Raw genomic sequence first — 20,373 nt, forward strand, 5'->3', positions numbered from 1 at the left:
GTTTCTGTCAAGATTTTCTCTTGGTCTCATGCTTTCAGCACTTTTGACTATGGTGTGTCTATATGTGGATCTCTGTATTTTTCCAACTTGGGATTTGTTGAGCTTCTCAAGTGTGTAGATTAATATTTTTAACAAATTTTGGAAGTTTTTGGTCATTATTTCTCAGGATATTCCTTTTGTCCCTTTGTCTCTCTCCTTTCCTTCTGGGACTCCTATCATGAAAATGTTGGTACACTTGGTCGTATTCCATAGGTCTCCAAGGGTCTGTTTTTTTTTTTTTTTTTTCTTCATTCTTTATTTTCCTCAGCTAGATTATCTCAGTTTAACCTATCCTCAAGTTTACTGGCTTTTTCTACTGTCAGTGCAAATCAGCCATTGAATTGCAGATTTGAATTTTTTCAAAGTTGTTTCTGAACTCTCACTTTTAAAAAAATTGAAGTATAGTTGATTTACACTACTGTGTTTCAGGTGTACAGCAAAGTGGTTCATTCTTTTTTATGGCTGAGTAATAGCCCGTGTGTGTGTATTATATACATATATATATATGTATATATACATATTACCTCTTCTTTATCCATTCATCTGTTGATGGATGCTTTGGTTGCTTTCATGTCTTGGCTGTTGTAAATAGTGCTGCTGTGAACATTAGGGTGCATGTATCTTTTCGAATTAGAGTTTTTGTCTTTTCTGGTTATATGCCCAAGAATAGGATTGCTGGATCATTTGGTAGCTCTATTTTTAGTTTTTAAAGGAACGTCCATACTGTTTTCTCTACTTACTTGTTGCACCATTTTGCATTCCCACCAACAGTGTAGGAGGGTTCCCTTTTTTCCACACCCTCTCCAGCATTTATTATTTATAGACTTTTTGATGATAGCTATTCTGACTGGTGTAAAGCGATACCTCCTTGTGGTTTTGATTTGCATTTAATTAGTGATATTGACCATCTTTTCAAATGTAAGTTGGCCATCTGTATATCTTCTTTGGAAAAATGTCTATTTATGTCATCTGCCCATTTTCTGATTGGGTCGTTTTGGTTTTTTTTTGATATTGAGTTTTATGAGCTGTTTGTATATTTTGGAAATTAACCCCTTGTCAGTCACATTGTTTGCAAATATTTTCTCACATTCTGTAGGTTGTATTTTCATTTTGTTGATGGTTTCCTTTGCTGTGCAGGAGCTTTTAAGTTTGATTAGGTCCCATTTGTTTATTTTTGGTTTTTTTTCTTTTGCCTTGGGAGACTGGTCTAAGAAAATATTGCTACTATTTATGTCAGAGAATGTTTTGCCTATCTTCTCTTCTAGGAGATTTACAGTGTCACATCCTATATGTGTCTTTAAAGCATTTTGAGCTTATTTTTGTATATGATGTGAGAGAGTGTTTTAATTTCATTGATTTACAAATAGCTGTCCAGCTTTCCCAACACCATTTGCTGAAGGCACTGTGTTTTCTCCATCGTATATTCTTGCCTCCTCCTTTGCTGAAGCTTAGTTGTATGGGTTTGTTTCTGGGCTCTCTATTCTGTTCCATTGATCTATATGTCTGCTTTTGTGCCAGTACCACAGTGTTTTGATTAGTGTAGCTTTGTAGTATTGTTTGAAGTCTGGGAGAGTTATACCTCCAGCATTGTTCTTTTTCCTCAGAATTGCTTTGCCAAATTCTGTTATTCCATATAAATTTTAGGATTATTTGTTCTAGTTCTGTGAAAAATGTCATGGGTAATTTGATAGATATAGCATTAAATCTGTAGATAGCTTTCAGTAGTATGGCCATTTTAATAATATTAATTCTTCCAATCCAAGAGCAATCCAGTTCATTTCTGTGAATCATCCTCAGTTTCCTTTATCAGTGTTTTAGAGTTCTCAGCATATAGGTTTTTCACCTTCTTGGTTAGGTTTATTCCCGCGCGCACGCGCGTGTATGTGTGTGTGTTTAGTGTGATTTTAAACAGTTTTTACTTTCTGCTATTTCATTGTTACTGTAAAGAAATGCAACAGATTTCTGTATATTAATCTTGTACCCTGCTACCTTGCTAAATTCATTTATTAGTTCTAATAGTTTTTGTGTGGAGTCTTTAGGGTTTTCTGTATAGAGTATTGTGTCATCTGCATTTAATGACAATTTTACCTCTTCCCTTGCAATTGGATACCTTTTATTTCTTTTTCTTGTCTGGTTGCTGAGGCTAGGACTTCCAATAATACGTTGAATAGCAGTGGTGAGAGTGGGCACCCTTGCTTTGTTCCAGAATTTAGTGGGAAGGCTTTCAGCTTTTCACTGTTGAGTATTGTGTTGGCTCTGGGTTTGTCATAAATGGTTTTTATTATGTTGAGATGTATTACCCCATACCCGCTTCAATGAGAGTTTTCATCATGAATGGATGTTGAATTTCATCACATGCTTTTTCTACATCTATTAAGATGATCATGTGGTTTTTGTCTTTTCTTTTGTTGTTGTGGTATATCACATTGATTGATTTGCATATGTTGAACCATCTTTGTGACCCTGGTAAGAATCCAATTTGATCATGGTGTATGATCCTTTATATGTGTTGTTGGAGTTGGCTTGCTTAAATTTTGTTGAGGATTTTTGCCTCTCTATTTGTCAAAGATATTGGCCAGTAATTTTCTTTTTTTTGTAGTGTCTTTGTTTTTGGTATCAGGGTGATGGTGGCTGCATAAACTGACTTTGGGAGTGTTTCTTCCTCTTAAATCTTTTGGAATAATTTGAGAAGGATAGGTATACATTCCTCTTTGTATGTTTGGTTGAATTCCCCAGTTAAGCCATCTGGTCCTGGATTTTGTTTGTGGGGAGTTTTTTGGGTTTTCTTGTTTGTTTTTTATTACAGATTCTATTCCACTTCTAGTGATTGGTCTGTTCAAATGATGTTTCTTCTTGATTAAATTATGGCTGACTGTATATTTCTAAAACCTTTTCTGTTTCTTCTCGGTTGTTCAGTTTGTTGGTTTATAACTGTTCATAGTATTTTCTTATGATTTTTTATATTTCTGCAGTATTGGTTGTTATTTCTCATTTCTTATTTTGTTTATTTGGGTCTTCTCTCTTTTCTTCTTGGTAGCCTGGCTAGAGTTTTGTCGATTTTGTTTGTCCTTTCAGAAAACCAGCTCCTGGTTTTATTGAACTTTTCTGTTGTTGTTTTGATCTCTATTTTATTTATTTCCTCTCTGATCTTTATTATTTCCTTCCTTCTAATGACTTTGGCTTTTGTTTATTCTTTTTTTTTCTAATTCTTTTAGGTGGTAGGTTAGGTTATTTGCTTGAGATTTTACTTGTTCCTCAAGAAAGGCCTGTATCGCTCTGTATTTCCCTCTTTGAACTACTTTTGCTGCATCCCATAGATTTTGTAAGGTTGTGTTTTCATTGTCATTTGTCTCGAGGTATTTTCTGATTTCCTCTGATTTCATTGTTGACTCATTGGTTTTTTAGTAGGATGTTGTTTAGTCTCCATGTGATTGTTTTTTCCCATTTTTCTTTCTGTGGTTGATTTCTAGTTTCATACTGTTGTGGTCAGAAAAGATGTTTGAAATAATTTCTGTCTTCTTAAATTCATTGAGACTTGTTTTGTGTCCTCATGTGTGGTCTATCCTAGAGAATGTTCCATGAGCACTTGAAAAGAATGCGTATTTTGTTTGTTTTTTGTTTGTGTTTTTTTTTGGATAAAGTGTCCTGTAGATTAAGTACATCCGTTCTTTTGTGTCATTTAGGATCTCTCTTGCCTTATTGATTTTCTGTCTGAAAGATCTGTCCATTGATGTCAGTGGGGTGTTAAAGTCTCCTACTATTATTGTATTCCTGTCAGTTTCTCACTTTATGTCTGTTAGTATTTATTTTGTATATTTAGGTGTTCCTACATTGGGTGCATATATATGTTAACAAGTGTAATGTCCTATTTTTGTATTAATCCCTTTATCATTATATAGTGTCCTTCTTTGTCTTTCCTTTTGGACTTTGTTTTAAAGTCTGTTTTGTCTGATATGAATATCGCTACCCCTGCTTTCTTATTGTTTCTATTTGCATGAAATACCTTTTTCTATCCCCTCACTTTCAATCTATGTGTGACTTTTGCCCTAAAGTGAGTCTCTTGTAGGCAGCATATTGTAGGTACTTGTTTTTTTATCTGAGCAGATTTGAAATTTTTATTCTAGTTATGTACTTTCCAAATCCAGAGTTTCTATTTGGTTCCTTTAAAAAAAAAACAACTCATTTTTTCCTCTTTATTGATACTCTCTGTTGGGTGAGGCATGATTGTCATGCCTTTAACCTTTTAATTCCCTTCAGTTCTTTAGATATGGTTTCTTTTGCTTCCTTGAACATATTTATATTAGTTGACTTAAAGGCTTTGCCTAGTAAATCCAACATCTGGGCTCCCTCAAGAATAATTTCTGTTGACTGCCATATCTCACTATTTCTTTGTGTGTCATAGCTTTTTGTCAAAAACTGGATATTAAATATACTGTGCTAACTGACAATCTTATTTCCCCCTTTTCCATCCTCAGAGTTTGTTTTTGTTGCTGTTTGTTGTTGTTGTTTGTTTAGTGACTTTCCTGGACTAATTCTGCAGTCCTTATTCTTTGTCATGTGTGGCTACTGAAGTCTGCTTGGTTAGCTGAGTCTTCGGATAATGATTTGACAGATTTTCTTAAATGCTTTTGACCAACATGTCTCCCATCTTTTTTTCAGTGGGCATTTTGTGTGTTGGGGTATGCATAACTGTGCCTTGGTCTTGCCTTCCTAATTGTGCAGAAACTCAAAGTCAAGCATGGGTGAGAGGCTGGAGCTCTGTAAGATCTTTCCTGGGTATTTGCACAGCCTTCTAGATCCCCAGGAATATGTCAGAAATTAAAGCCCCTATGGGCATCTCATTTCTTAGATTTTCTTTTTAAGTTTTTTTCGCCAGACTCTTGTTTGTGCCAACTAGAATCAATACCTGTGGCAACTGCAGTGTTAAGCAATTGCTGCTGTTTTGGGGGAGACAAACCTCCTGGGGATAGGGCTTTCCTCACTGAATGTCCTCAGAGTCAGATGAAATAAAAATTAGCTTCAGGGAATTCCCTGGTGGTCCAGTGGTTTGGACTCCACACTTCTACTGCAGAGTGCATGGGCTTGACCCCTGGTTGGGGAGCTGAGATCCCACATGCTGTGTAGTACGGCCAAAAAATTAGCTTCATGAGTGGGGCTCTTTTAAGGAGCATCATTCAGGTCAAGTAGTGACAATGCTCTGGGAACAGGGCTTTTGATGGTGCTCCAAATTCATCTGCCTCCATCAGTGGCTACTAGGCTGCTGGCTTTCATAGCTAGTGTGGTTCTGAGGCCCTGGTTTCCAAGGCTACCATGAAGCTGGGAAGAGGGTGTGAAATAGAGTAAGTTAAAATACCAAAAAGCTTACTGTTCCTATGAAGATTCAGCTGTTCCTCTTGAATAAATGTTCCTAGGATTGTTGCGATCCTTTAGCTAACTTCTAGAGTGCTGAAAAAGTTGATTTTGAAAATTTACACCAGTATTCTCATTGCTTTTAGGGAGGAGTGTATTTTCAGAGGTCCTTCATTCATAATTCCAAAAGTGCTTCCCATTCTGTCTGTGCTTTTTATTTTTAAAAAAATATTTATTTATTATTTGGTCACACCGGGTCTTAGTTGCGGCTCGCGGGCTTGTTAGTTGCAGCTTGTGGGCTTGTTAGTTGCAGCTCACTGGCTCCTTAGTTGTAGCATATGAACTCTCAGTTGCAGCATGCGTGTGAGATCTAATTCCCTGACCAGGGATTGAACCCGGGCCCCCTGCATTGGGAGCATGGAGTCAACCACAGTGTCACCAGGGAAGTCCCCCTGTCTGTGCTTTTAGCCACTATGCACATTGCCTCTGTTCTTTATGATATCTAATTATGGCCTATGTATATTTGTCAGCCATGAAAGTCCAGTCTTTGATTTCATTGAGAGTTGCTTGCGAAATAAACATGAAATGGTTATTTATGAAGCTGCTTCAGCTATCATCCATCTTCCTAACTGTACTGCAAGGGAGTTGGCACCTGCTGTTTCAGGTTAGTTGTATATTTGATAACTGGCTTTTGTTTATTTTCTTATGTTTTTGTTTTAAGTTCCATAGGTCTACAGAATAGGTATTTTTGAACCTTAGCTCTGTATATATAGGCTTTACATTTTGATACGTACATGGTTTATTTTAGCTGTTTTTTAGTTACAGTTGTACCTCCATATCCTTGGGTTCCACATCCCACCAATTCAACCCAATTGATTCACGGTTGGTTGAATCCTCAGATGTGGAACCTGCAGATACCAAGGGCTGATTGTGCTACACCATTTTATATAAGGGTTTAGCATCCCCAGATTTTGGTATATGCCAGGGGTCCTGGAAGGTCCAGGGTTCAGTCCCCTGCAGATATGGAGGGGTGACTGTATTTCTTTTTCTGAAGTTATCATTTCCCCATATTAAAAAATTAAAGTTTTCAGTTCTCCATGTTTAAAAAACCCATTTACTCTTACAACCATAAATATTCCTACTCTTTAAATTCAGATATTAATGGGTATATTAACTTTTTTAGGAAAAAAAATAAACTTTGTTTCCTGTATTTAAAGTCTTTATAGCTTAACGAAAACTACTTTTTCTATTTTTGATGATGTATTTTTCATGTGAATTTTTGAGGCTATGATCTAATTTCCTTATGTGTATTTTGAATGTGATTCTTCATGTACTGTATTTTCAGAAAGTTGCTATATGTTGAAATGAGCTATGCTCACAGTGACCTTTTTTCTTTCCTAGTTCTTCAGCTTTTCTGTAGTTCTCCTAAGCCAGCTTTGAGATATGCAGCTGTGAGGACCTTGAACAAGGTAGGTGTTCCTTTGCTAATTATTGACTTGTATCAGTGTTCAATTGAGAAATATTAAATACGAAGCATTTGGCTTTCTGTCCAAGGTCAATAGATATGATTTATGGGCTTCACTTCTGTAGCACCTCACTTGTGTTTGCAGCCTTAGATATGGCCATTTATACTATTATTCATGTGCTCAATAGCCATATGTACTTAGTGACTATCATATTAGACACTGTAGATATAGAATATTTTTATCATTGCAGGAAGTTCTCTTGGACAGTGCTGGTCTGTAGCAACACTATCCAATAGAAACAGTATGTGAGTCACATAAGCAATTTTAAATTTTATTGAAACCACATTAAATTCTTTTATGATGGGATTAATTTTAAACTATATTTTATTTACCCTAACATTTATAAAATTTATCAACATGATCAGTATAAAATTATTAGAGATCTATTTTACTTTCTGTTTTTTCATACTAAGTCTTTGATATCCGGTGTATATTTTGTATTTACAGAATACTTCTATTTGGAATAACCACATTTCAAAGGCTTAGTAGTCACATATGGTTTTGGCTACCATATTGGACAGCATAAATCTAGAGGATACAGTGCAGAAACACAGAATGAATTAAATAACTATAAAAATTTTATTTTTTAAAATATGTGGTTGTGCTGGGTCTTAGTTGTGGCAGGCAGGCTCCTTAGTTGTGGCTCACCAGCTCCTTAGTTGTGGCTTGCTGGCTCCTTAGTTGTGGCATGTGAACTCTTAGCTGTGGCATGCATGTGGGATCTAGTTCCCTGACCAGGGATCGAACCTAGGCCCCCTGAATTGGGAGTGCAAAGTCCCAACCACTGTGCCACCAGGGAAGTCCCTAAAAATTTTAAATGGAAGTTTAATGTTGTAGAATACTGGTTTAATGTATTATGTGGTCGACTATCAACTAATTGTATTAACAATTGGAGGAGAGAGTAATTTAGAGCAGCCATGGAAGGAGGCTTTATAGAATAATATGAATTATATTTTGAAGAGTTGATATCGGTCCACATTCCTTCATCTATAATCCTGGGACCAGATGTATATCAGAAATCAGTATTTTGAGAATTTTAGAGAGGTAATATGTTGCCATCTCTTATATTAATACTAACCCCTTTGGGCCTAGAACAGTTAGACACATTAGACATGTTAATATTTGTGTTCATACATATGACTATCCTCACTACATGGAATAAGTTAAGACTTAGTTTTACATTAGTTTGGGTCATTTTTTGCTGTTAAGTGAATTTTGATGGCAATACTTTGCTGAGTTTTCAAAATTTTAGCATTATGGGTAAAGGATTCTATACCAGTATTGGATTAGGCAGAGAGGCAAACATCATCAACAAAAGCAAAAAAGCAGGACAATGACAGACATGTTTTAGTGACCGTGAGCAATGCAGTTTAGTTGGAGTTTGCTTGCTTAAATACAGAAGTGTTTTGTAAGTGGTAAGATATTACATTTAAGTGTCTTCGAGTAGTGTTTATCATTCTAGGTCCTACTCTCAGAGATTCTAAAATCTAGTAGAATAGATAACCATGAATACATGTACTATAAGGAGGAACAGGCCAACTGTAATAAAAGAGAGACTATGATATTGTTATAAAGGTTATAGAAACCTAGGAAGATAAAGCGCTGTGCTATACGGTACCTAGCAGTTAATCATTTATCAAATGACATATCATATCTTATTCATTAGAAACATTTATCTTGAAACAATTGCTTTTTAACGTCTGTTGTCCCATTTAGATTACAAAAAGCCATTTACCTTAATTAAAATTTCTGACCAGTCCCTCCCATAAAGGCTTTTAGATAGCCTCATCCACCAGAGGGCAGACAGCAGAAGCAAGAAGAACAACAATCCTGCAGCCTGTGGAACAAAAACCACATTCACAGAAAGATAGACAAGATGAAAAGGCAGAAGGCTATGTACCAGATGAAGGAACAAGATAAAACCCCAGAAAAACAACTAAATGAAGTGGAGATAGGCAACCTTCGAGAAAAAGAGCTCAGAATAATGATAGTGAAGATGATCCAGGACCTTGGAAAAACAATGGAGGCAAAGATTGAGAAGATGCAAGAAATGTTTAACAAAGGCCTAGAAGAATTAAAGAACAAACAAACAGAGATGAACACTACAATAACTGAAATGAAAACTACACTAGAAGGAGTCAAAAGCAGAATAACTGAGGCAGAAGAACAGATAAGTGACCTGGAAGACAGAATGGTGGAATTCACTGCTGCGGAACAGAATAAACAAAAAAGAATGAAAAGAAATGAAGACAGCCTAAGAGACCTCTGGGAAAACATTAAATGCAACAACATTCGCATTATAGGGGTCCCAGAAGGAGAAGAGAGAAAGGACCAGAGAAAATATTGGAAGAGATAATAGTTGAAAACTTCCCTAACATGGGAAAGGAAATAGCCACCCAAGTCCAGGAAGCACAGAGAGTCCCATATAGGATAAACCCAAGGAGAATCACGCCGAGACACACAGTAATCAAATTGGCAAAAATTTAAGACAAAGAAAAATTACTGAAAGCAGCAAGGGAAAAACAACAAATAACATACAAGGGAAGTCCCATAAGGTTAACAGCTGATTTCTCAGCAGAAACTCTACAAGACAGAAGGGAGCGGCATGATATACTTAAAGTGATGAAAGGGAAGGACCTACAACCAAGATTACTCTACCCGGCAAGGATCTCATTCAGATTTGATGGAGAAATTAAAACGTTCACAGAAAAGCAAAAGCTGAGAGAATTCAGCACCACCAAACCAGCTCTACAACAAATGCTAAAGGAACTTCTCTAAGTGGGAAACACAAGAGGAGAAAAGGACCTACAAAAACAAACTCAAAACAATTAAGAAAATGGTCATAGGAACATACATATCAATAATTACCTTAAATGTGAATGGATTAAATGCTACAACCAAAAGACACAGGCTTGCTGAATGGATACAAAACAAGACCCATATATATGCTGTCTACAAGAGACCCACTTCAGACCTAGGGACACATACAGACTGAAAGTGAGGGGATGGAAAAAGATATTCCATGCAAATGGAAATCAAAAGAAAGCTGGAGTAGCAATACTCATATCAGATAAAATAGACTTTAAAATAAAAATGTCACAAGAGACAAGGAAGGCCACTACATAATGATCAAGGGATCAATCCAAGAAGAAGATAATAACAATTATAAATATATGTGTACCCAACATAGGAGCACCTCAAAACATAAGGCAACTGCTAACAGCTATAAAAGAGGAAATCGACAGTAACACAATAATAGTGAGGGACTTTAACACCTCACTTACACCAATGGACAGATCATCCAAAATGAAAATAAATAAGGAAACAGAAGCTTTAAGTGACACAATAGACCAGATAGATTTAATTGATATTTATAGGACCTTCCATCCAAAAACAGAAGCTTACACTTTCTTCTCAAGTGCACACGGAACATTCTCCAGGATAGATCACATCTTGGGTCACAAATCAAGCCTCGCTAAATTTATAAGAATATTGAAATCGTATCAAGCACCTTTTCTGACCACAACGCTATGAGATTAGAAATAAATTACAGGGGAAAAAAACGTACAAAACACAAACACATAGACGCTAAACAATATGTTACTAAATAATCAAGAGATCACTGAAGAAATCAGAGGAAATCAAAAAATACCTAGAGACAAATGACAATGAAAACACGACAGTCCAAAACCTATGGGATGCAGCAGAAGCAGTTCTAAGAGGTAAGTTTATAGCTATACAAGCCGACCTCAAGAAACAAGAAAAAATCTCAAAAAAGCAATCTACCCTTACACCTAAGGAACTAGAGAAAGAAGAATAAACAAAACCCAAAGTTAGTGGAAGGAAAGAAATCATAAAGATCAGAGCAGAAATAAATGAAGTAGAAACAAAGAAAACAATAGCAAAGATCAGTAAAACTAAAAGCTGGTTCTTTGAGAAGATAAACAAAATTGATAAACCATTAGCCAGACTCATCAAGAAAAAGAGGGAGAGGGGCTTCCTTGGTGGTGCAGTGGTTAAGAGTCCTCCTGCCGATGCAGGGGACGCGGGTTCGTGCCCCGGTCCGGGAAGATCCCACATGCCGCGGAGCGGCTGGGCCCGTGAGCCATGGCCGCTGAGCCTGCATGTCCGGAGCCTGTGCTCCGCAACGGGAGAGGCCACAACAGTGAGAGGCCCACGTCCCACAAAAAAAAAAAAAAAAAAAAAGAGGGAGAGGACTCTAAATGAATAAAATTAGAAATGAAAAAGGAGAAGTTACAACAGACACCACAGAAATACAAAGCATACTAAGAGACTACTACAAGTAACTCTATGCCAATAAAATGGACAACCTGGAAGGAATGGACAAATTCTTAGAAAGGTATAACCTTCCAAGACTGAACCAGGAAGAAACAGAAAATATGAACAGAGCAATCACAAGTAATGAAATTGAAACTGTGATTAAAAATCTTCCAACAAAAGTCCTGGACCACATGGCTTCACAGGTGAATTCTGTCAAACATTTAGAGAAGAGCTAACACCCATCCTTCTCAGACTCTTCCAAAAAATTGCAGAGGAAGGAACACTCCCAAATTCATTCTGTGAGGCCACCATCACCCTGATACCAAAACCAGACAAAGATACTACAAAAAAAGAGAAAATTACAGACCAATATCACTGATGAATATAGATGCAAAAATCCTCAACAACTTACTAGCAAACAGAATCCAACAGCACATTAAAAGGATCATACACCATGATCAAGTGGGATTTATCCCAGGGATGCAAGGATTCTTCAATATATGCAAATAAATCAATGTGATACACCATATTAACAAATAGAAGAATAAAAACCATATGATCATCTCAATAGATGCAGAAAAGCTTTTGACAAAATTCAACACCCATTTATGATAAAAACTCTCCAGAAAGGGCATAGAGGGAACCTACCTCAACATCATAAAGGCCATATATGACAAACCCACAGCAAACATCATTCTCAATGGTGAAAAACTGAAAGCATTTCCTCTAAGATCAGGAACAAGACAAGGATGTCCACTCTCACCACTATGATTCAACATAGCTTTGGAGTCCTAGCCACAGCAGTCAGAGAAGAAAAAGAAATAAAAGGAATACAAATTGGAAAAGAAGAAGTGAAACGGTCACTGTTTGCAGATGACATATACTATACATAGAGAATCCTAAAAATGCCACCAGAAAACTACTAGAGCTAATCAATGAATCTGGTAAAGTAGCAGGATACAAAATTAATGCACAGAAATCTCTTGCATTCCTATACACTAATGATGAAAAATCTGAAAGAGAAATTAAGGAAACACTCCCATTTACCACTGCAACAAAAAGAATAAAATACCTAGGAGTAAACCTACCTAGGGAGACAGAAGACCTGTATGAAGAAAACTATAAGACACTGATGAAAGAAATTAAAGGTGATACCAACAGATGGAGAGATATACCATGTTCTTGGATTGGAAGAATCAATATTGTGAAAATGACTATACTACCCAAACCGATCTACAGATTCAATGCAATCCCTATCAAATTACCACTGGCATTTTTTACGTAAGTAGAACAAAAAAAATCTTAAAATTTGTATGGAGACACAAAAGACCCCGAGTAGCCAAAGCAGTCTTGAGGGAAAAAAACAGAGCTGGAGGAATCATACTCCCTGACTTCAGACTATACTACAAAGCTCCAGTAATCAAGACAATATGGTACTGGCACAAAAAAAGAAACACAGATCAATGGAACAAGACAGAAAGCCCAGAGATAAACCCACGCACCTGTGGTCAACTAACCTGTGACAAAGGAGGCAAAGATATACAATGGAGAAAAGACAGTCTCTTCAATAAGTGGTGCTGGGAAAACTGGACAGCCACATGTAAAAGAATGAAATTAGAACACTCCCTAACACCATACACAAAAATAAACTCAAAATGGATTTGAGACCTAAATGTAAGACCGGACACTATAAAACTCTTTAGAGGAAAACATAGGAAGAACACTCTGTGACATAAATCACAGCAAGATCTTTTTTGATCCCCCTCCTAGAGTAACGGAAATAAAAACAAAAATAAACAAAATGGGACCTAATGAAACGTCAAAGCTTCTGCACAGCAAACAAAACCATTAACAAGACGAAAAGACAACCCTCAGAATGGGAGAAAATATGTGAAAACGAAGCAACGGACAAAGGATTAATCTCCAAAATATATAAACAGCGCATGCAGCTCAATATTAAAGAAACAAACAACCAAATCCAAAAATGGGCCGAAGACCTAAATAGACCTTTCTCCAAAAAAGACATACAGATGGCCAAGAAGCTCGTGAAAAGCTGCTCATCGCTAATTATTAGAGGAATGCAAATCAAAACCACAATGAGGTATCACCTCACACCAGTTAGAACGTGCAACATCAGAAAATCTACAAACAACAAATGCTGGAGAGGGTGTGGAGAAAAGGGAACCCTCTTGCACTGTTGGTGGGAATGTAAATTGATACAGCCACTATGGAGAACAGTATGGAGGTTCTCTAAAAAACTAAAACTAGAATTACCATATGATCCTGCAGTACCACTACTGGGCATATACCCAGAGAAAACCATAATTCAAGAAGACACATGCACCCCAGTGTTCATTGCAGCACTATTTACAATAGCCTGGTCATGGAAGCAACCTAAATGCCCATCTGCAGAGGAATGGATAAAGAAGATGTGGTACATATATGCAATGGAATATTACTCAGCCATAAAAAGGAACAAAATTGGGTCATTTGTTGAGACGTGGATGGATGTAGAGACTGTCATACAGAGTGAAGTAAGTCAGAAAGAGAAAAACAAATATTGTATATTAACGCATATATGTGGAACCTAGAAAAATGGTACAGATGAACCGGTTTGCAGGGCAGAAGTTGAGACACAGATGTAGAGAACAAACGTATAGACATCAAGGGGGGAAAACCGCAGTGGGTTAGGGATGGTGGTGTGCTGAATTGGGCGATCAGGATTGGCATGTATACAGTGATGTGTATAAAATTGCTGACTAATAAGAACCTGCAGTATAAGGAAACAAACAAAAAAACAAGTAATACTAAACTTTCTTTGGGTTATTTGTATGGAAATATGTTAATATAAATGTTTCAGACATTACATGAAATTTCTAAAAATCTTATATGTTCTGGTATAATGTTATAAGTCATAATTCTAGTTATTACTTTAAAATGTGTATCTCAGAAATAACTAAATTTCCTTGCCAGTTGCAGTATTATGAACTTTCATCAAATCTTTAACTGTGGCCATTTTTTTTTAAAGATCCCTTTTTTTTTTTAATGATAGTTACTTTTTATTTTATGTATTTATTTATTTACTTTTTGGCTGTGTTGGGTCTTCATTTCTGTGCGAGGGCTTTCTCTAGTTGTAGCAAGTGTGTGGCCACTCTTCATTGCAGTGTGTGGGACTCTCACTATCGTGGCCTCTATTGTTGTGGAGCACAGGCTCAGTAGTTGTGGCTCACTAGCCCAGTTGCTCCGTGGCATGTGGGATCTTCCCAGACCAGGACTCAAACCCTTGTCCCCTGCTTTAGCAGGCAGATTCTCAACCCCTGCGCCACCAGGGAAGCCCTAACAGTGGTCATTTTTAAGTCTTTTGTCATTTACAGACAGTTCTGGGTGTACTCTGATGCTTTCACAAAAATATTCCTCTAAAAGGGTTTCATTTTCAAGGAATTCATGGAAAAGACTGTGATAAATACAGGTTTCTGGTAACTGACTATACTGCTGAACTGAATGAATAAGCATTTTCAGAACTCTAATGGAAAACTTATGAATTTATAATAGTGCTAACAGAAGATCAAGATGAAAAAAAATTAATTACCTGGGACTGAGTGAACTGATGAGGATGATTATAATTTTTGTCACTGTCTGTTTGGATAAAAAAAAAATCCCACAAGGATTCAGAGGCAAAAAGTATACAAATCAATTTTCACTGCAAAATAAAGGAGCTGTTACAGTGGAGGATTACTGGACTGAATGTCAATATTATGACATAGTATGAGTGTGTAGTGTTTGGTAATTGCAGTCATTGTTGCTTTTGTTGTGGTCATCCATTTACAATGCTTGGTGTCAGTTTATTTATCTCTTGTAAAAATAAAATACAGTGTATGTGTGTGAGTTGTGAAAAATAAAGGAAACTTTTAAATTCCTGGTTCTGGTTTTCCACAACTGTAAAATTAATGGTGATCATATTATAAGGGGAGGCTCAAATAGTAATTACAAATAAAGGAAATAAAATTCCATTTTTTAAAGTAAAAAAAAATTTTTATTTTCGTCTTCTTTTATTTTTTAAAGTTGTGGTCTTTATCAGTAGCAATTTGCTTAATTTTTTTCTTGCCCTTTGACAAGGTGGCAATGAAGCACCCCTCTGCTGTTACTGCCTGCAATCTGGACTTAGAAAACTTGATCACAGACTCGAACAGAAGCATTGCTACCCTGGCCATTACTACACTCCTCAAAACTGGAAGTGAGAGCAGTGTGGACAGGCTCATGAAGCAGATATCATCCTTTGTGTCTGAAATCTCAGATGAGTTCAAGGTAAGAGTTTAAATATGAGCATGTTTTCTCCCAGTCTCTGGCTTACCTATTTCATTTCATTTTATTTTATTTCAATAAATTTTAATTACTTTTTAAAAATAATTCTTATTAAAAATAGAGATGTACATGACATATATATGAAGAATATAAATAAATCATCTAAAAAACAGCTACAAATTACCCACAATCTCAATACCCCAGAACAACTTTATGATATTTGTTAAACATGATTCCAAATATAGCTCTGTATATGTGTAGTTGGGTAATGAATAGCTAGATATATTCAGAAAAAAATTAATAGAAATATAATCATACTATGCATACTATTTTAAAGTTAACAATATAAAAATATATTTTGAACTTTAAAAAGGAAAATATTTAAAACTGAAGTTAATTGTGAACTTCAAATAAGTATTTCTTTATGCAAGACAATTTTTTTTTTAATTTTAAACATTTTATCAAGAAGGTACTTTTTTTTAATACAGCAGGTTTTTATTAGTCATCAATTTTATACACATCAGTGTATATATGTCAATCCCAATCGCCCAATATATCACACACCCCCCACCCCCCCACGGCTTTCCCCCTTTGGTGTCCATACATTTGTTCTCTACATCTGTGTCTCAATTTCTGTGCTGCAAACTGGTTCATCTGTACCATTTTCTAGGTTCACATATATGCGTTAATAAACGATATTTGTTTTTCTTTTTCTGACTTACTTCACTCTGTATGACAGTCTCTACATCCATCCACGTCTCAACAAATGACCCAATTTTGTTCCTTTTTATGGCTGAGTAATATTCCATTGCATATATGTACCACATCTTCTTTATCCATTCCTCTGCAGATGGGCATTTAGGTTGCTTCCATGACCAGGCTATTGTAAATAGTGCTGCAATGAACACTGGGGTGCATGTGTCTTCTTGAATTATGGTTTTCTCTGGGTATATGCCCAGTAGTGGGATTGCTGGATCATATGGGTAATTCTAGTTTTAGTTTTTTAGGGAACCTCCATACTGTTCTCCATAGTGGCTGTATCAATTTACATTCCCACCAACAGTGCAAGAGGGTTCCCTTTTCTCCACACCCTCTCCAGCATTTGTTGTTTGTAGATTTTCTGATGTTGCACGTTCTAACTGGTGTGAGGTGATACCTCATTGTGGTTTTGATTTGCATTCCTCTAATAATTAGCGATGAGCAGCTTTTCATGAGCTTCTTGGCCATCTGTATGTCTTTTTTGGAGAAAGGTCTATTTAGGTCTTCGGCCCATTTTTGGATTTGGTTGTTTGTTTCTTTAATATTGAGCTGCATGCGCTGTTTATATATTTTGGAGATTAATCCTTTGTCCGTTGCTTCGTTTTCACATATTTTCTCCCATTCTGAGGGTTGTCTTTTCGTCTTGTTAATGGTTTTGTTTGCTGTGCAGAAGCTTTGACGTTTCATTAGGTCCCATTTTGTTTATTTTTGTTTTTATTTCCGTTACTCTAGGAGGGGGATCAAAAAAGATCTTGCTGTGATTTATGTCACAGAGTGTTCTTCCTATGTTTTCCTCTAAAGAGTTTTATAGTGTCCGGTCTTACATTTAGGTCTCAAATCCATTTTGAGTTTATTTTTGTGTATGGTGTTAGGGAGTGTTCTAATTTCATTCTTTTACATGTGGCTGTCCAGTTTTCCCAGCACCACTTATTGAAGAGACTGTCTTTTCTCCATTGTATATCTTTGCCTCCTTTGTCACAGGTTAGTTGACCACAGGTGCGTGGGTTTATCTCTGGGCTTTCTGTCTTGTTCCATTGATCTGTGTTTCTTTTTTTGTGCCAGTACCATATTGTCTTGATTACTGGAGCTTTGTAGTATAGTCTGAAGTCAGGGAGTATGATTCCTCCAGCTCTGTTTTTTTCCCTCAAGACTGCTTTGGCTACTCGGGGTCTTTTGTGTCTCCATACAAATTTTAAGATTTTTTTTGTTCTACTTACGTAAAAAATGCCAGTGGTAATTTGATAGGGATTGCATTGAATCTGTAGATCGGTTTGGGTAGTATAGTCATTTTCACAATATTGATTCTTCCAATCCAAGAACATGGTATATCTCTCCATCTGTTGGTATCACCTTTAATTTCTTTCATCAGTGTCTTATAGTTTTCTTCATACAGGTCTTCTGTCTCCCTAGGTAGGTTTACTCCTAGGTATTTTATTCTTTTTGTTGCAGTGGTAAATGGGAGTGTTTCCTTAATTTCTCTTTCAGATTTTTCATCATTAGTGTATAGGAATGCAAGAGATTTCTGTGCATTAATTTTGTATCCTGCTACTTTACCAGATTCATTGATTAGCTCTAGTAGTTTTCTGGTGGCATTTTTAGGATTCTCTATGTATAGTATATGTCATCTGCAAACAGTGACCGTTTCACTTCTTCTTTTCCAATTTGTATTCCTTTTATTTCTTTTTCTTCTCTGACTGCTGTGGCTAGGACTCCAAAGCTATGTTGAATCATAGTGGTGAGAGTGGACATCCTTGTCTTGTTCCTGATCTTAGAGGAAATGCTTTCAGTTTTTCACCATTGAGAATGATGTTTGCTGTGGGTTTGTCATATATGGCCTTTATGATGTTGAGGTAGGTTCCCTCTATGCCCTTTCTGGAGAGTTTTTATCATAAATGGGTGTTGAATTTTGTCAAAAGCTTTTCTGCATCTATTGAGATGATCATATGGTTTTTATTCTTCTATTTGTTAATATGGTGTATCACATTGATTTATTTGCATATATTGAAGAATCCTTGCATCCCTGGGATAAATCCCACTTGATCATGGTGTATGATCCTTTTAATGTGCTGTTGGATTCTGTTTGCTAGTAAGTTGTTGAGGATTTTTGCATCTATATTCATCAGTGATATTGGTCTGTAATTTTCTCTTTTTTTGTAGTATCTTTGTCTGGTTTTGGTATCAGGGTGATGGTGGCCTCACAGAATGAATTTGGGAGTGTTCCTTCCTCTGCAATTTTTTGGAAGAGTCTGAGAAGGATGGGTGTTAGCTCTTCTCTAAATGTTTGACAGAATTCACCTGTGAAGCCATGTGGTCCAGGACTTTTGTTGGAAGATTTTTAATCACAGTTTCAATTTCATTACTTGTGATTGCTCTGTTCATATTTTCTGTTTCTTCCTGGTTCAGTCTTGGAAGGTTATACCTTTCTAAGAATTTGTCCATTCCTTCCAGGTTGTCCATTTTATTGGCATAGAGTTACTTGTAGTAGTCTCTTAGTATGCTTTGTATTTCTGTGGTGTCTGTTGTAACTTCTCCTTTTTCATTTCTAATTTTATTCATTTAGAGTCCTCTCCCTCTTTTTTTTTTTTTTTTTTTTTTGTGGGACGTGGGCCTCTCACTGTTGTGGCCTCTCCCGTTGCGGAGCACAGGCTCCGGACATGCAGGCTCAGCGGCCATGGCTCACGGGCCCAGCCGCTCCGCGGCATGTGGGATCTTCCCGGACCGGGGCACGAACCCGCGTCCCCTGCATCGGCAGGAGGACTCTTAACCACTGCACCACCAAGGAAGCCCCTCTCCCTCTTTTTCTTGATGAGTCTGGCTAATGGTTTATCAATTTTGTTTATCTTCTCAAAGAACCAGCTTTTAGTTTTACTGATCTTTGCTATTGTTTTCTTTGTTTCTACTTCATTTATTTCTGCTCTGATCTTTATGATTTCTTTCCTTCCACTAACTTTGGGTTTTGTTTATTCTTCTTTCTCTAGTTCCTTAGGTGTAAGGGTAGATTGCTTTTTTGAGATTTTTTCTTGTTTCTTGAGGTCGGCTTGTATAGCTATAAACTTACCTCTTAGAACTGCTTCTGCTGCATCCCATAGGTTTTGGACTGTCGTGTTTTCATTGTCATTTGTCTCTAGGTATTTTTTGATTTCCTCTGATTTCTTCAGTGATCTCTTGATTATTTAGTAACATATTGTTTAGCGTCTATGTGTTTGTGTTTTGTACGTTTTTTTCCCCTGTAATTTATTTCTAATCTCATAGCGTTGTGGTCAGAAAAGGTGCTTGATACGATTTCAATATTCTTATAAATTTAGCGAGGCTTGATTTGTGACCCAAGATGTGATCTATCCTGGAGAATGTTCCGTGTGCACTTGAGAAGAAAGTGTAAGCTTCTGTTTTTGGATGGAAGGTCCTATAAATATCAATTAAATCTATCTGGTCTATTGTGTCACTTAAAGCTTCTGTTTCCTTATTTATTTTCATTTTGGATGATCTGTCCATTGGTGTAAGTGAGGTGTTAAAGTCCCTCACTATTATTGTGTTACTGTCGATTTCCTCTTTTATAGCTGTTAGCAGTTGCCTTATGTTTTGAGGTGCTCCTATGTTGGGTACACATATATTTATAATTGTTATTATCTTCTTCTTGGATTGATCCCTTGATCATTATGTAGTGGCCTTCCTTGTCTCTTGTGACATTTTTATTTTAAAGTCTATTTTATCTGATATGAGTATTGCTACTCCAGCTTTCTTTTGATTTCCATTTGCATGGAATATCTTTTTCCATCCCCTCACTTTCAGTCTGTATGTGTCCCTAGGTCTGAAGTGGGTCTCTTGTAGACAGCATATATATGGGTCTTGTTTTGTATCCATTCAGCAAGCCTGTGTCTTTTGGTTGTAGCATTTAATCCATTCACATTTAAGGTAATTATTGATATGTATGTTCCTATGACCATTTTCTTAATTGTTTTGAGTTTGTTTTTGTAGGTCCTTTTCTCCTCTTGTGTTTCCCACTTAGAGAAGTTCCTTTAGCATTTGTTGTAGAGCTGGTTTGGTGGTGCTGAATTCTCTCAGCTTTTGCTTTTCTGTGAACGTTTTAATTTCTCCATCAAATCTGAATGAGATCCTT

General features: G+C 36.5%; 1 protein-coding gene across 4 annotated transcripts in view; it reads left to right on the forward strand.

The window, feature by feature from the left end:
- Positions 1-20,373, forward strand: part of COPG2 (COPI coat complex subunit gamma 2) — a 153,868-nt gene that overhangs the window by 78,361 nt on the left and 55,134 nt on the right. For all 4 annotated transcript variants that reach the window (XM_059074237.2, XM_067042158.1, XM_059074238.2 and 1 more), the window contains 3 exons: positions 5,919-6,052; positions 6,790-6,857; positions 15,312-15,500. In XM_059074237.2, the coding sequence (XP_058930220.1) occupies positions 5,919-6,052; positions 6,790-6,857; positions 15,312-15,500 (391 nt within the window). The remainder of the gene's footprint in view (positions 1-5,918; positions 6,053-6,789; positions 6,858-15,311; positions 15,501-20,373) is intronic.

Source organism: Kogia breviceps, chromosome 9 (assembly GCF_026419965.1).
Source record: "Kogia breviceps isolate mKogBre1 chromosome 9, mKogBre1 haplotype 1, whole genome shotgun sequence".
NCBI classification, from domain to species: Eukaryota; Metazoa; Chordata; class Mammalia; order Artiodactyla; family Physeteridae; genus Kogia; species Kogia breviceps.